This window comes from Pteropus medius, unplaced genomic scaffold (genome assembly GCF_902729225.1).
Source record: "Pteropus medius unplaced genomic scaffold, Ma_sr-lr_union100, whole genome shotgun sequence".
Taxonomy (NCBI): domain Eukaryota; kingdom Metazoa; phylum Chordata; class Mammalia; order Chiroptera; family Pteropodidae; genus Pteropus; species Pteropus medius.
Genome location: NW_024342467.1, coordinates 23,425,497 through 23,441,306, shown reverse-complemented (window position 1 = coordinate 23,441,306; position 15,810 = coordinate 23,425,497). Strand labels below are relative to the sequence as shown.

The following is a 15,810-nucleotide window of genomic DNA, read 5'->3' as shown; positions in this document are numbered from 1 at the left end:
TTCCTATGTAACGTCACATACTCTCTGAGCCCTTCAGTGTCCTCATTTGTAAAATGAGTCTGGTACTTAGTTATCTGGTACCAAAGCAGCACTGAGTAAATTATTTATTCTTACGTATAAAAGGAAACAAAAAGTAAAAGTAACTTCCACATTAAAACAGGATTATGGGTAAAAAGTCTGCACTCCCCCCATGATAGTCCCTACACCTGGGTGCTGTGACTGTGCCTGCGTCACGAGGCTCTGCGACCCCACGGACACAGCAGAGCACCTGTCACCCGGCAGAGCCGAGGCTCCGGCTCCGCTCTCTCTGGTGCGTTAAGGTCTGTTGGAAACAAAAATAAAACCCACCCTTTCAAAACGAGAAATCTTCATCGTTTTAAGCGTTGCAGCATCAAGCATCACCGGGGGTCCAAGTTCAAACACATTGCGAAGGAATTCATTTGACTTTGGTAAAAGAAAAAGGTGATAAGGCTCAGCATCACATCAGCTCTTTTTTACTACATAAAGTGAAATCGATTCATTAAAGTTCTGTGGAGCTTATACATGTGAACTTAAGTCACTGATTTTCTTTCTCTGTCACATGAGAACAAATTTTCTTCTGAGGCAGCCATGGGCCAACTATTTGTTTTCACGCAAAATATGAACGATGCTCCACTGGACTTGAATACAAAACAAAAGGACAGTTTTATTTGTATTTAATTTCACTTCCAAAAGTAAATTTACTGTTATGTATCATGGTGAAAGCATTGTGTATTCAACTAACATCAAATGCCAATTAGCTACGTTAGAAACTGCTCTCTGGTTTAAAAGCAAACAGAGAAGACCTTGGCGCTCACCTGCAGGTGGTACTGCATCCCGGATCCCAGAATCTCCTTAAAGGTGTCATAGGTGTGTTTTTTGACCCAGCAATCAATATACATGCGTTCAGGACCGAATTTAACCGTTTCTGTTGGAAAATCCCGTTCCTAGCCAACAAAAGAACCAAAGCTATCAGAGGAAATAAAATGGTCTAAAGAGACTCTACATAAATAATTTCTAACTAGACATACACGTGAGAGGAGTGAACGATGTGGGTTACACCGACACCTCCGCCCCAAGACGCGCATGGACCGAAAGCACCGCTCTGCGTGTGCAGCCGTGGTGGGCTTGGAGGCACGACTTGGTTTGGATAAATTTAGTGGCAAAACACTGTGAATGTTCTGAAATCTCAAAAGCGCTCAAGAAAATTGAAGAAAAAGTCTAAAGCTGCGTCTGGGAAGGGAGGGAGAGAAGGCTGCAGGGCGAGGCACAAGACGAGGTGCCCCACGAGCCAGGGCTGGAGCCGAGGGGAAGCTGGGCTCTGGAGACGGGAAGACGAACGGCCGACCGAAGGAGAGGGCCAGGAGGGACGGAGCAGGCCCACCCGCCCAGGAGGGGCACGGCTGAGCTCAGGATTTCAGACGAACAGTTCGCCAGAAGACAATTTCTAAAGTGTAACCACGGGAGCGGACAAACACACCGTAGGGTTTTCCAAACGGTGACAGGCCTTGGGAGGCACCACTCTTTGATAAATCACGAAGGTAGAATGACAGCCAGGACGAGAAGGGATGACCACCACGGACAGAGAAAGAAGGGATGGGACTTCCCAGGCACAGCCACTCCTGCGCACCCCCAAACCCCCCCCCGCCGCCCCCGTGTCGACCCCGCCCCTTCTCAGCGGACTTGGGGCACAGGGCGGCACAGGGCGGCACAGGGCCGGGAGAGAACTCCTAAGGCTTTCCCGGGTGTGCCACTCGCCGGCTTTTGACCCTGGCAAGTAACTTAACCTCTTTGGGTCTGTTCTCCTGCCTGTGACACGGGCGCCTCTGCCTCACCCACACGAGGTCAAGGGGGTGAGACAGAGCGAGTCTGTGGAGCACTGCAGGCCCTGGTCTGCCAGGGCAGCTAGGAAACAAGCAAGCAAGCCCCGAACAGTGGATTCTCATTCAGAGAACACTCTGGCACTCGGGAAGCGCTCTCTACACTTGTCCGCAGCCTCCCGGCTCCTCCCCGAAACCAGCGCCTCCCGCCCCCCCAGAGCGAGGCTGAGCATCTCTCAACTGCCTCGGCTCCCAGTCCGTCCCTGAGCTTTCAGACGCGCCTCCCCGCCGGGTCCTTCGCCACGCGCTGTCTCTAGCATCTAAACCGAACAAAACCACCAACCCTCCCGCGACCGTGACCTTCCCACTGCAGCCACACTGTGAAAAGCACAGCAAGATGCGCCACCTCCGCTTCCTCACGCTCACTCCCCGATCTGCCTCAGTCTGGCCACTAACGCTGCTCTCGTAAAGGTCACCAGTGGCCTCCTAACTGACGGATCCAGCCACACTCCATTCTCGCTCCTGCCCCGTCTGCGGCGTCTGGCCTTGCTGGAAGGCAGCAGAGCACAGCGGGCTCAGAGCGCAGCTTCACTGCTCAGCGTTAACTCTTCCTCTGGTGCCCGTGCTTCCTTTAAAAGATTCCATTTGCTAAACGCTATCACGGGCTTAACGAAAGAAAACTGCATGTTAAAGCACCTAACATGTTAAACGCCTGCTGATCTGAAGGACACATGAGCTTCAAGAAAGATTTTCAGATGAAAAGAAATAATGGGGCGGCAGCAACCACACCACAAATGGAAAATTCTCCTCTGCAGCAGCTGAACAGCCTTGGCTTTAAAGACCCATCAAGGAAAACAGAGAAAGCTGGGTTCCAATGACAGAATGGACAAAGCTCAGAGGGCGGGCCTTCGGCAGGTGCGCCAGACACAGGGCTGGAGCGAGAGAAGGCAGTCGAGGAACTGAAATCCTGAGATGAAGAGACGCGGGGGCGGGGCAGGGGAGAACTGTAAGCAAACGGGGCTTTCGATTTTAGCAATGACTGACGGGGAGGGGCGAGGGGCCCGGTGAGCGGTGACACACCAGGATGCTACATGTCCGTCTCAGAGGAAGGAGTCTGCGCTGCTGACCCCTAAGACCCACCACCCAGACAGGGTGCATCCAGCCTGAACCCCGGGAACTGGGTCTAATTCTGAAGTCCTGGGACACGTCTCTTGATTTTATAGTCATTTTCTTGAGTAACTATAAATTACTCCTATATCTGACTTCTCTGGCCAACAGGATCCAAACACAGGAATAGTTTACAGATATCCAAGAATTCAGCTTGCTTAATTTGGGGACAGCACCACACTAATTAGAAGACAAATAAAATCAATTCTTAATATGGATGTCTGCTCTAGTTAGGGATTTTTTTGTTAAATTATAAGATCCAAAGTAAATATAAAATACCACTATAATGCAGTTAGCACTAACCAAAATTAGACCCCAGAGGATCTCTAAACTAATTTAAACCCTAGGCTTTACTTTTCGAAACAGATTAAAATGAAGGAGGACGTTTTCGGGCGGGCCTCATGAGTCACTGGAGCATGTCGAACATGGATCCGGGGGCCTTGGCATCTCTACTTTTTAATTCCCATTCTAAAATTTCATGTGCATGTCTGGCTGAATGACTCTGATACACTTACTAAAAGAACTGCCCTTTACATCCAAGAAATACTTTTACGTGGACACACGCACACTAAGCAACTGCACAGACCGCGGTGCTGGGGTAAGCCGGCCGGCATCCCAGGCTTTCTTCTGACCGTGCGTTCTACGCCCTGAAGGTTGCCAGGGAGACTGAGCAGGCCAGAGGATCACAGAAGGGCCTCGAGCACCGCCTATGACTTTAGACGGCCTCATTAAAACACCAGACTTTGTTGTTCCAGTTTTTAGCAACCGGCCTCCCCAGGGCGATCACAAACGTCTTTGTCTGAAGGTGCTGAGGGGCAGGCAATAATCTACTATTCACAAAACACTATGCTACATATGTATACTCTGAGCGCTGTGGCTTAAATGATGGAAGACCGTCAAGGTGAAATGCAATTCTATCACTATGAATTTTTTTTACATGTCGAAAATAAATTTTTCTTTGTAAAAAAAAAAAAAAAGTTTTCATTATTGTTGTTAAAAACCCACTCAGTCTGAAGATGAGAAAATTAGTTTGGTTAAAGGTGAAGTTCAATCACAAATGACCCGACTGTCAAGCCCGGCCGGAAACAGCCCGATCGGCCGGAGCACGACGGGGTCGAGGCCCACCTCCACCGCCCGCAGGACGTCTCGGAACACCGAGCGCTGCTTCCGCTTCTCCACTTTGGCCCGGTGCTTATTCCCATCTGTGGCCAAAGCCCTGAGCGTGTGAGTCAGAGACTCCATGTCTTCGTAAAAGAAGTCCTGCGGAGGGAAAAACAACGCGGTTCAGTGTGTTCCTGCGCACCCCCAGCCCCCGACCCCTCCTAAAGCTAACGCAACTGTCCGCCCTGGAGAGTAACGGCAGCTCTGCACAGGGCTTGGCTCACAGAGACGTATCTTTATCGCCACGCCAAAATCCAACCCAGAACCCCGACAAGGCGAGACGCTACAACGACCAACAGACGCCCCCATGCAAGCGTACCCAGATGCCTGCAGCAAACAAATGCTGCACCCCGACACAGTCGACACATTACCGGGGTTCAAAGGCTCAGGGAGTCAGACACACACGGACCAGTATAGCTTCTACCCTTTGGCTCCCCCCAGGCCCAATGCAGATTCCCACAATTCCCAGTATTCTGATTCCACAAGTGCAAGTTATCAGTAATGCTTTCTCAAGCACCTAATTTCAAATTTACTGGCCATATTTCAAATAACCAATAAAGCATTTATATCGCAGGCAACTCAAATGATTACATTAAGATATTTTAATCCCTTCTGGAGGGAAGCCACAAAACATATTACTATTTGCCATTACCTTGAATTGAGTATGGGTTTTCTTATAACAGCTTAAGTGGCTACGCTTTTACAAAGTCTCTGTATTTTGGGTGTTTTTATTCCCTAACTACATTTTACAACCACATTAGAAACTAAAAGATAATTCGAAGTTATTCGTTAGCCAAAACTAGGACAGACCCTTATAGAAGCCAGAGGTGAGCAGTTCTAGTTATTAATGCCTGTTTAACCTTTATTTTAAATTAGCAGTAATAATTACTTAACTTATCCTATTAAAATAAGCTCTTATTCTGGGAATTCTTCAAATTATATAGCTATACAAATGTATAAGTAATTTCTTTTAATATCTAAAATGAAAAAGCTTATTATACTAGTGGAAAATGGGCTCGAAATTAATATAATAGATACTCTAACTTTTAAGTACATGAATTTTTTTTTATTGTCAGTATTTTAGAAATTGTGTATTATCAACTGTTGTAACATATTTTCTTCAAATATTCCAAAATTCGGCCTCCCATGTCTGAGTTAGCCCGAGCCAGCCCCCTGAGGATTTGCATCTAGAAAAGCAATTACCAAAGCTGACGATTAAAACACATCAGTTAAGTTAATCTCTGTATTTAAATTTCGATAAATTTGATTCTATCATAACAAGATGGAAATAATTTTACTTGTAGAAACGAGTACATTCAGGCACTGGCAGTTTTCTACTCACTCCATTAGAGACAGAGAGAGAGATATTTTTATAGTAGTCTAAAAAAAATGTATGGAAGATTTAAGCATACTTATGGAAGAATAAACCAAAAATTTAGAAAACTACACAGTATCTTAATTTGTTCTAAGAACTGGGAACCACTACCAGCAGTTTTTTGACAATTATACCTCCCATGAGACAACTGATTATGACTGGAGCCACTTCTGGTTGTCACCTCCAGGAGCTGGAATCTAGTGGGCAGAGGCCAAGGATGCTGCTAAACATCCTACGATACACAAAACAGAGCCCCCTTCCAACAACTTATAATTATCCAGTCCATATATCGACAGTGCTGAGAGAAACCCACTGTAACTGAGCTCAGCAATCAATAAAAATCTAGTTAACAATCTGAATCACTGAGGTCAATAGAGTATTAACTTGGAAAAATAAACATTAAATATTAGGAAAATGTCTCCATAAAGTATTTGGGGTTTAAAAAGAAAATGTAAACTGTAACAGAAATAATAGCATCCAAAAGCCAATGTACTGGTGATCTGGATAACTATACAGAAACACTATACACTCAGGAACAAAGAAAACCTGAACCCATCGATAATACAAAGAAAGCAGCAGAATCATCACCATACAACAGGTGTATGCTGTCTACCTGCAGGACTTCCCATCAGGGCAGGTGGGGGTGGAAGAGGGAAAGCTGAGAAGGTGCGATGTCACTATGCTTTGGTATGTTTTCCTGAGCTAGCACATGGCATGGTCCCAAGATCTATAATTCTGCCCACAAAATAATCTTGGTCTTATTTTCGGTTACCCTCAAGAACTCATAAAAGGCCACTAAAAGACTGCCAGAGAGGGTGACAGTCAACTCAATGGACAATTAGTGACAGCCACCACTCCCCCTGCACTTACCACGTGCTCTCAGCAACCCTAGGAGGTAGCTCCTACCACCTCCTCGTGCTGAACACAAGGGTGCCGAGGCACAGAGAATAGGCCCAGCGCCATCTGACGAGTGAAGCTGGAGACCAGAGCCCACCCAGGAGGCGTGGCCGCACGTGCACCCCCACCTACTCAGTCACCTAGCAAACACGGACCTCACCCAAGAGCTCCCGCCGACTCCTCAAAAGCAGCTCTGAACGAGGAGCCATCACTACTTCGCCAGCTCCCTCTGTGAGGCCTGAAAGCCAGCTCTCCACAAGGCTTTTCCTAAGTCTCGCAGGCAGAACCCATCACACTGCTAGAGTACCCAGTTGATATAAAGTCATAAAATAATTACGTCAGCAAAAGGCTCTAAATAATTCAATGCTACACGTTTGCCACAAGGACCCAAAGTTAAGTCAATGCCTATGGATTCATTAACCTTGGTTTAATTTTTTGAACATCCTATAACCACCACTCCCACCCTCTACTCTGACCCTGTCCACTCACTCCATTCAAAAAGCTTATTTCCTTAACAAAAGCAAACACACAAAACACCAGGTTCTACTTTACAACCCAGTTCATTACTGTCCTAGACAAGTCCTTGGTCAAGTGAGACACGTGTGGATGAGGTCTCTTGGCCATCTCACATGATGTCTTAGGCCAGAGAACATTAAGACGTGTGGGTCGTAATATACTTTGTGTATACAAATTTAAACAAATTCAACAGGTATCAATTTAAATTGCATTAATATTTCACTATTAAGATGCATTTCAAGGAAACAAAATTACCATTTCTAACCAGTGGAGGAACGTAAGATAAAAACTGGGACATCTGGTTAAGGAGCCATTAACTAGCTCAATAAAATCAAATCGAATGCTAAACTTGAGTCCAATTTCTCACATGATGAGAATCATCAGCTACTGACAGCTCTAACAACTTTTCAGTGCTACCTGCTATCCTTCAAAAAAAAAAAAAGGGGGGAGGGGGCGCATGCTAAAAAAGACAACTCCCAGATAGAAATTTTAAGAGCCTGTACATTTTTTCAACAGTCTGAAATCATTCACTGTTGAATAACTGAACGGCAGGAAAGTTTCATTCTGGAAATACAATCTTTCTCCTTAAATTAAAAAGCATCTAGTAAGTGATCCTAAGTTCACAACAGAGGTCACAAATCAGGGTGACCAAGTGTCCCAGCTAGACTGAGACGAGGGGCTGCCTAGAACACAGGGCTTTCGGTGCTAAACCGGGACCGCCACCAGGACGGTGGGTCGCCCCCCACCCCGGAGCACCTGAGAGAGAAGGCAGCAGCGACGCCCGCCGAGTGGACCGCGGTGGGAGTGCAGAGCGCAGGCCCCACCGACAGGCCGTGTCCGCTTCGGCCAGCGGCGCAGAAGCTAAAAGCAGTGGCTCAACTCATCTGATCCAAACCTAGGCCGACTCAGCACCCGTCTGCCTGACATTTACTATCAAGCGTCCACGCCTGAATTCTCTCTCCCGTCCGAAAAACCCAAGCAGACCCGCACAGATCAAACCATGGGGCACAGAGCGCACCCCAAAACGTCAGTTGCACAGATCGCAATAATTAAGTACAATGAACTTCATTCAAATGCTGCTCTAGTGGCCACCACTGGTTTATGCTCTCACGAGTAATCACATCACCACCGCCAGGAAACGGGCAGGTGACCACGAGGTTCTCGAACTGGCCATGTGCCGACATAGCAATTCTTCACTGCGAAGGTGACAAAAGAATAAACGATGGTCCCTGTGACAAAAGCTCTCTCCTCCTTCGACTCGGCAGACACTTACACTCTCCATTCCTCTGGCCAATTCGAACAGAAGCGCCAAAGATTCCCCAGCAGCTATTCTCAGGTTCACGTCATCGGAAGACAGGAGGCTTGGCAGTTTGTGGAAATGCCTAGGAAACAGTCCATCGTTACTACGCAAACACAATCAACGTCAGTAACGTGCTTAGAAAACGTGAAGTGACGAGTACGCACATCTCCAGCCTTTTCTTCACTTCGCTGACGGGGCACACGGTCAGCAGCAGCGTCCACGCGAGGAGCGCACTGACCTGCAGCCCCGCACCGGAGGCGCTGCCCACGACACGTGTGTCCTTCTCTTTGAGACAAGACTTGGTGAAGACGGTCTCCAAACACTCCAGACTCGAATACAGCTCCTAACACGTGAGGATACGAGATGAGATGACCGTCTCAAATTAGAAATGACAAGGTGAAGGGAATCAAAATGCTTTCTACTCACAGTAATGTCGTCTGTGGCAATAAAAGAGCAAACGCCAAAGCAAGTCGCACACTGAAAGGACAAACAGAGTAAACAGACATTAATGTTTACCACTTTCTACTAATCCTACATCTTCCCGCTTTTATAATTCGATTTGAGAATTTTCCCAACTCCATGACATTAGGTCCCAAGCACAACATTAACCAGAGAGACCATCCGGTCGAGAGCTCAGGGAAGCAGGCCTGGCCCAGTCCCTGCTGCCAGGCGCACGGCGCGACGTCAGCAAAGTCACTGCATCTCTCGCCCGCCTGCAGTTGGCAGATCACTTCAAACTCATTTCCAGCTCAAAGACAGAGATCTGTTTGGATGTTTGAGATAAAGAAACCTACTCTCTCCATTAAAAACCTTTTAAAACATCGTTAGCTCCAAGTTTTTAACCTCTTAAAATCATTTATATTCATGTACATTCTATTATGAAAACTTCTAAAAGAAAATTAGTTCCAAAAAATAGCAAACAGGAGAAATCTCATAAAATTTAAATAACTCTAAAGAAGGATTCCGATTTTACTTATTTGGGAACATGATGAAAAGAAACTGAGCGTCTTTGTTGGGGAAACACGAGCTACACAGTGAGGGCGTGGCAAGGTCACCCAGGTACAGCTTACCCCACAAAGTGCTCAGAATCCAGTATCTGCAGATAATCTGCTTGCGCCATAAACTGGAGCATCAGTTTTCAGAACATTGCTCTAATTAACCACATAAAATCAACTTGAAATTGTGAGATTTCGTTATTCTCCATTTCCCTTTTCTCCATATGTTGTCACTAAAATTCCCTCATGCTGTTTCAAGTACCACTGAAACTGGAGTCGTCAAAGCCACCACTCACACGCCCAGGGTATCCTGGCCAGGCAGAGCGATCAGTTCGAGCCCTTATACTTACAGTCTGCCTGGCCTGGACGCTAGCGGCTCCATCGCAAATTATTTTCTTCAGGATCGGTCCAAGAGTTTTTAAAACCTCTTCACTTTCAATTCCAGGGCCCAGCTGAATACAAAGAACAGACGCTAACGCTGCGGCTGCACGCTGCTCATCGCTTTTACCTGTGAGAGGCCAAGAAGCAACCATGACATTTTCGGTCGACTAACTTGTTAAGGCAGCGATTTCCCAAGTTGGTTCCATTTCCGAATATGCGCTCCCATTTACAAAACCCATAACACATGTGCTCGGAGCTTTGACAGAGCCATGAACCAATGAGATTCAAGAGCTCAAAGTCTGCAAACTGACCTCGCTCAAACCCTAGACACACCGCTGAATAGCCAACTGATCTTCAACTAATTGCTCACATGCTCAAAACAGATTTCCTCATCTGTAAAACTGAGACTAATGCCTACTTTAAGAGGGACTAACAGTTCAGCAAAATAACGCGTTTCCAGCCCACCTGACATTCCCAATGCTTCCTGTACCCACGGACCCATGCTCTGGGAGCCTGAATCACTCTCTCCAGCCTTTCAGATGTGCATGGCCCACGAGGTAGACCAAACCATCCCAGTTCCTCACCCCTCCCCCACAATTTTTAAAACTAAGACATTAAAAGTCAAGGATTCTTTAACACCACAGAAAACATCAATATAAAGGTAAATAAAAATAAACTCCTTTGAGAACTGTATACACTGAAGGATTTGGGGAAATTCTGAACTTACGTCGTTATCTGAGAAATTAAAATTTTATAAAATATGCAGGTTGAAATGGGATTTTTAAAGGTCACCTAGTCCCACTACCTTATGAGACAGCTTCCACGTAAACACCTTTAACAAAGCCACTGTGCTATCAAAGCAGGCCGGCTCTGCTATCGACTGACCATACCACGACAGTTACATAACCTTCGGCCGGTCTCACGTTGCCCAGGCCTTTCTTTGTCACACAAAGAGGAAGGTGGACCAGATCAAAGTTTTCCCAACACCCTTTGAGATAAAGCTTCACCTGCGGCAAAATGAGACTAAGGACACAAAACTAATCTCATTCAACCTAAAGGGATGTGTGGCTTCCTACATTTGTGGTGCTAGAAACATTCTGTTTAAATAAAGTGATGATGATAGTAAAAGGTATTCTTATAACGTTCTTACTTGGTAAAGAAACTACGGTGGCAGTCCCAAATCTTTCTAATTTTGGTGGTTCCTAAAACTGAAAAGCCTGGTAATACTAGACTTAATCTTGAAGGCCTTTCTTTACTCTTAAAAGTTCTATAATTTTAACAACATGAATTCCAGAATCTCCATTACAAAGCTCTAGAATTTAAATATTCCAAGGAACATCTTGAATACGATGTCATCCACAGGTATGATTGATGTTTTAAATAAGTACAAGGAAAAATGAGCTAATTTTAGAATAATGAAGTAGGATGGCTTTTTAAATAATTCTTTTGTTGACACCTGACATAAGCTTTCAAGCCTTTCTCATATACACGAATGGAAATCACCCTTCTGATATAACAAAGGATGATAGTCACGCCAACCCTCCCTAGTTTCAGGCTGTTTATTACGTAAATAAAAACAAAGCTTCTGACAAGTCAGGGTTTGAGTTTTAACAAGCACGGAGTACTCCTTGACAATTCTAAAGCTATACAACTGAGCCAGTCTTCCAGTGCCATTAACATGTTATTGCAAAGAAGGTAGAAAACTCCTTTTTGATTCTGTGCCTCTGACTCAAAAACAAGGATATTACCTTTTTTCAGGCAGCGTTCAATGCTATCAGTTAAAGTCATTCTTCTTTCCAGAATGAATTCGTAAAGCATTTTTGAAGCCAGTGCATTTTTAATACCTTCAAGAGCTGCCTGCCTCGTCTTCGCGCTGTTTAAAACAAAACGTTAAGAGAAAGAAGTTCCAGTTGGAGTGTACCATCCATGACTTAAATACTTATCTTATTTCTCCTCTCAATTTTTAATAGATTTTTAAAATATAATCAAGTTCTAAACATTTTTAGTAACGTGATTTTCATCTACAACTCACTTATTTTACAAAAGATTATAAGCTGCTTTATATCACAGCATTTTTATTAGTTTAATAACCACAATTTTAAATGACTACACAGTATTTTATAGTCTCAATGTACAAGAGATGTTCTCTCTCACATTACACGTTTAAAGCAAATTCACATTTTTTAACACTACAAAAGTCTAGAGTTCAAGTTTGCATCTTTTGGGCCTTTTAATTCCATTTGTTTTAAGTCACTTCTAGAGCTACTGGGAAGAAAACTAGCTTTGAAATTTTTCACATCTGTAACCAAATTAGTGAACACAAGCTTAAAGAAAGTTTAGTTGTCCTTCCTGGTTGAAGATTAACTTTTAATTCAACAAATCAAGCTCAGTTATAATCAAATACAGTTCTGTACTATTATGCCATAACAATGACTAATCTGAGTCAATCAATCTAAATTCTACGGCATGTTTCTATCCACATTAAAAGTCCAAAGGAACAAGAAACATTAATATCATCCAAAGTAAACAAAGCAAGCTTTAGAAACACACAGTTGAATCAGAGAACTGTTCACATTATTCAGATCAGGTGGCTGCTAGAATAGCCCAAAATGAAGTTTCCAGAGCTTCCCACCTCTTATCCAGGGTCAGGTCAATGAACCCCTTCAACTTATACTCCAAGTCTTCTTGAGTTCCCTCCTCGTCGAGGATTTCTGGTCCTAAGGAATAGCATAAAGCATCCAACCGCTATAAGTTAAGCAGAGAAAAAGCAGATGGGGAACACTACTACTAGTATACCTAGCTACAAGAAATCCTCCACCTAAAACATCCTATACCTAATCCTCCACCTAAAACATATTATACCTAATATTGCAAACTGAAATTTAAAATGCATACCAAAAACAAACAATTAATTAAATTAAATGCATACCATCTTCAGCAAAACTGGAGGGGTCGCTGTACCCACTGCAGTGGCTCATTGTTTCAATCGAGGCATCCTCATCACTAAATGGTTGAACATTTCGATGCTGGCCACCTATTAGGTAAAAGGTGGAGGTAAATGATTTTGTTGTCATTTATGCAAATATTTAGCTTGGGAATTTTCAAATTTACTGATGCTAAATCCAGTAAAACCCAATCTTACTTAAGAAAACATTATTATGTTACGAAGGAACACACTTAAATACTACTAAAATAAGTCAATTCACCTAATACGTACTTCAGAGCATCAACAATTTGCAAAACGCATCCACTTCAGAAATATATTAATCATCTAACAGGCAGTATCGGTTTACAAAAATTGGTATTACAGATGAAAACGTTACTCTAAACCATGACTTCAAATCATGAGACAATGACTACAGATCCAGAAATAAAGTATGACGTCACAGAGCATCATAACAACATAAATGTATTTTCCAACGAAAGCGCCTGGGCTTAGTAAACACTAAGTGGTGAATGGGTTAGTCTTTAGGTTCATGTGTTTTATGTGAAGGGGATTTAAGGAGTTACAGGATGGTAGTTTTAAAGATAACTTGAATTGGGGAGGGGGGAAGCCTTAAAAAAGTAGTTTTGGCATTTGACATAACATAAAAGACTGTTAGAAAAATTAGCTTTAAAAGAGAGGTTCTAATATAACCATAGTCTACTAAAAAATAAAATCTTTTTTAAAACTGGACTCTTTCTCCCAACTTCATTAACCTAATAAATCCATATTTTTAGTCATTGTCATTTCTAGTCACTGCTTTTTCTAGGAATTTCATATTAACATTCATGAATCACATTGAGCACTGAGTTAAAGTAAGTCCTAAATTCTGCTCCAAAAGTGACCTTCAGTCACCTGACTTACCTCTGAGCCCAAGTTCCTTATCAGTAAAATCAAAGATTGCACCAAATATCACTAGGCCCCCGTGTTCAAACAGTTCGTGACATTTATTGCTGTAAGATAGTTTTAAAAAAATCTTCGAAGTTGAAGTCTGTTGCTGTTTTTTTTTAATGAGGGATTAACTTTTTTTTTTAAATCAAAACAAAGAGAATTTAGCAAATTTTTAAATCAACAAAGGCAAGCAACCTTCAAAAGTGCTTGCTATCCTAAAGGGAATAAGCTGTGCCAATCAACAGTAAAACATGAAGAATAAGCAATGAAGCCAAGATCCCAAAGTTCTTAATCCGAGTGCTTAGGACAGGAGTAAACAAAATAAACAAAGATCTATGACATCATACTCTATTTCTGGATCCATCTTCATGTGTTTTCATGATTTGAAGTCATGGCAATAGTTGAGTAATCTGATTAACTTTTACTAACAGTGATTTGATCAATTGATAATTTTCACTTTTTATGTTCAGCTTATTTCTAAACTGTCAAAAAGAATATTCCTATGCAGGCTTTACTCAGCTCCCTTCTCCAGGGAAGGAAAGATTTAAAAAAAAATCAAGAAAAAGAACCCTGTGCAAATGCCTGGTATCTGTCACATTCACCTACCCTCTGACCCTAAGCACCATAAATGGGGTGGAACTCTCGACACAAAGTCCTCCTTTCTTAGAGGGCTTACTTAACAAGGCTTTGTTCTTCCCTAAAAATGCTCTCCTTCAAGTGTTATAGCAAGTATGCATACTTGTACAAGAGGTCAACTCATTAGAGTCCTGGAACCTTCCACCAATTTAAAGAATAATTTAAATGGAAAATCCATTAAGTAGAAGCTGTACATGTGAAGATCTCAGTTGAATCCCATTTCCTCTAGATGTCATTTTAAAATACCAATAAGGTAAGTGGCTTGTAAGTATAAGTGTCTGACAATTTTCCAGCTCTTCTACTCAACTATTATTTTTATTTATTGAATAAGTAGTACCTTCACCTGGAACCAAATTTAAGTCTTTTTAAAAAGTAAAACCACCCCCCACGCTTTCCAGAGGCAAGCAAAGTTAGTAAGTGCCAGTGTAAATTTCCAAAGATACTCAAAGCATATACAGTTTTATAAACTAATCAAAGAATTTCTTTCCAATTTCTTATGTATACATATACCTCTTCTACGGAAAATAATCAAAAAGGCAGCAAGAAGGCTGATGAAAAGTAAGGAGCCTTGAAGTAAATTTAAAGACCACCTGAGGTTATTCTGTAAATTCCAGGAAGGAAGCTAAACAGGAAGCTTCAGAAGGGAATAAAGATTTGTGATTCAAGGAAGCCATTAGCAACATCATTACAATTTTCAAAAAGGCTTTAGGTTGCTACTCCTTCATTGTTTCAACAAAAGGTAAATTTAAAGAATAAAATTAACAAGGACTTTTAGACAAAATACAAATGTTTACTTCAGACAAAAAGCTGAAGCACAGTTAAGAGTGAAAAAACTGCATTCAAAACAACTCATTTCCTATCGTCAGTTACTAAATGTTTAATACATGATCACAAGTTTTTCTCCTGCTAGAAATCCTATAGGAAAGCTTTCAAAATGCCTCTTTCCGATCATCTTTAACAAGAAAACTGGCCTGTACTTTCTAATGAAGGCAGGCATATCATTCTGGGGATCAGAGCGGCAACTGTGTTGACAAACACCTAAGGACCAGTAGTATTTCCGATACGATAACGTCTGAAGATATCCCATACTTAACGTCAAAATCTCAATGACTAAATGAGATATCCAGTTTACTTTAATTCTCGGTTGGAGTTTAGTGTGGTGTTTCGTAGGGCTTTGCGCTGGAAGTTCTATTAACTAACACTAATTCAGTTAAGCACCCACCCATCTTGGAAAAGCTTCAGCTTTGCAGTGAGGAGACAGAACACCTAAACTTTTGGCCAATTGCAACCTGAGCTCCCACCACACCACCTCCTCTCCCGGGCTCAGGGCAGAGAGCCTACGGACGGCAGCACAAAGGAGAACGTGGCTTCTGCCCCCGGCGAGTGGGGAGTCGCCTCGTCTGGTCACGGTGGAGCTGGGGGCTCGGTGTTTCTGCAGGTGCCAGTCAGAGGCAGGAACAAAGCCCATGGTGGGACGGTGCCCCCTGCCCGGCCTCCAAGGCCCGCGCCCGGCCAGGTGGCCAAGCGGGATGCACAAGGAGGGAGCGGCATGGGATGCCACCCGGGCGCCTCTGCGTCGCCCCGGCCCCACCGCGCAAGGCCCAGGCCGCGTGACACGAGTCCAGAGCCGGCAGACGTCTGGCACTCCCGAGAACTCCCTCTTGGAGCTG

At 43.5% G+C, this 15,810-nt stretch overlaps 1 protein-coding gene across 2 annotated transcripts in view; it reads right to left on the bottom strand.

Annotated features, from left to right (window-relative positions):
- The window catches only part of IFRD1 (interferon related developmental regulator 1), a 17,319-nt gene extending 1,571 nt beyond the window's left edge, over window positions 1–15,748 (bottom strand). The window contains exons 1-10 of one of the 2 annotated variants that reach the window (XM_039862793.1): window positions 12,560–15,745; window positions 12,263–12,347; window positions 11,379–11,503; window positions 9,600–9,757; window positions 8,681–8,731; window positions 8,419–8,597; window positions 8,228–8,336; window positions 4,131–4,265; window positions 837–965; window positions 349–444 (exon numbers count right to left, since the gene is read on the bottom strand). In XM_039862793.1, the coding sequence (XP_039718727.1) occupies window positions 349–444; window positions 837–965; window positions 4,131–4,265; window positions 8,228–8,336; window positions 8,419–8,597; window positions 8,681–8,731; window positions 9,600–9,757; window positions 11,379–11,503; window positions 12,263–12,347; window positions 12,560–12,704 (1,212 nt within the window). In that variant the 5' untranslated portion in view covers window positions 12,705–15,745. Of the gene's footprint in view, window positions 1–348; window positions 445–836; window positions 966–4,130; window positions 4,266–8,227; window positions 8,337–8,418; window positions 8,598–8,680; window positions 8,732–9,599; window positions 9,758–11,378; window positions 11,504–12,262; window positions 12,348–12,559 lie in introns of both variants that reach the window. The other variant, XM_039862794.1, reaches the window with a different exon arrangement.
- Between the last annotated feature and the right edge of the window lie 62 nt (window positions 15,749–15,810).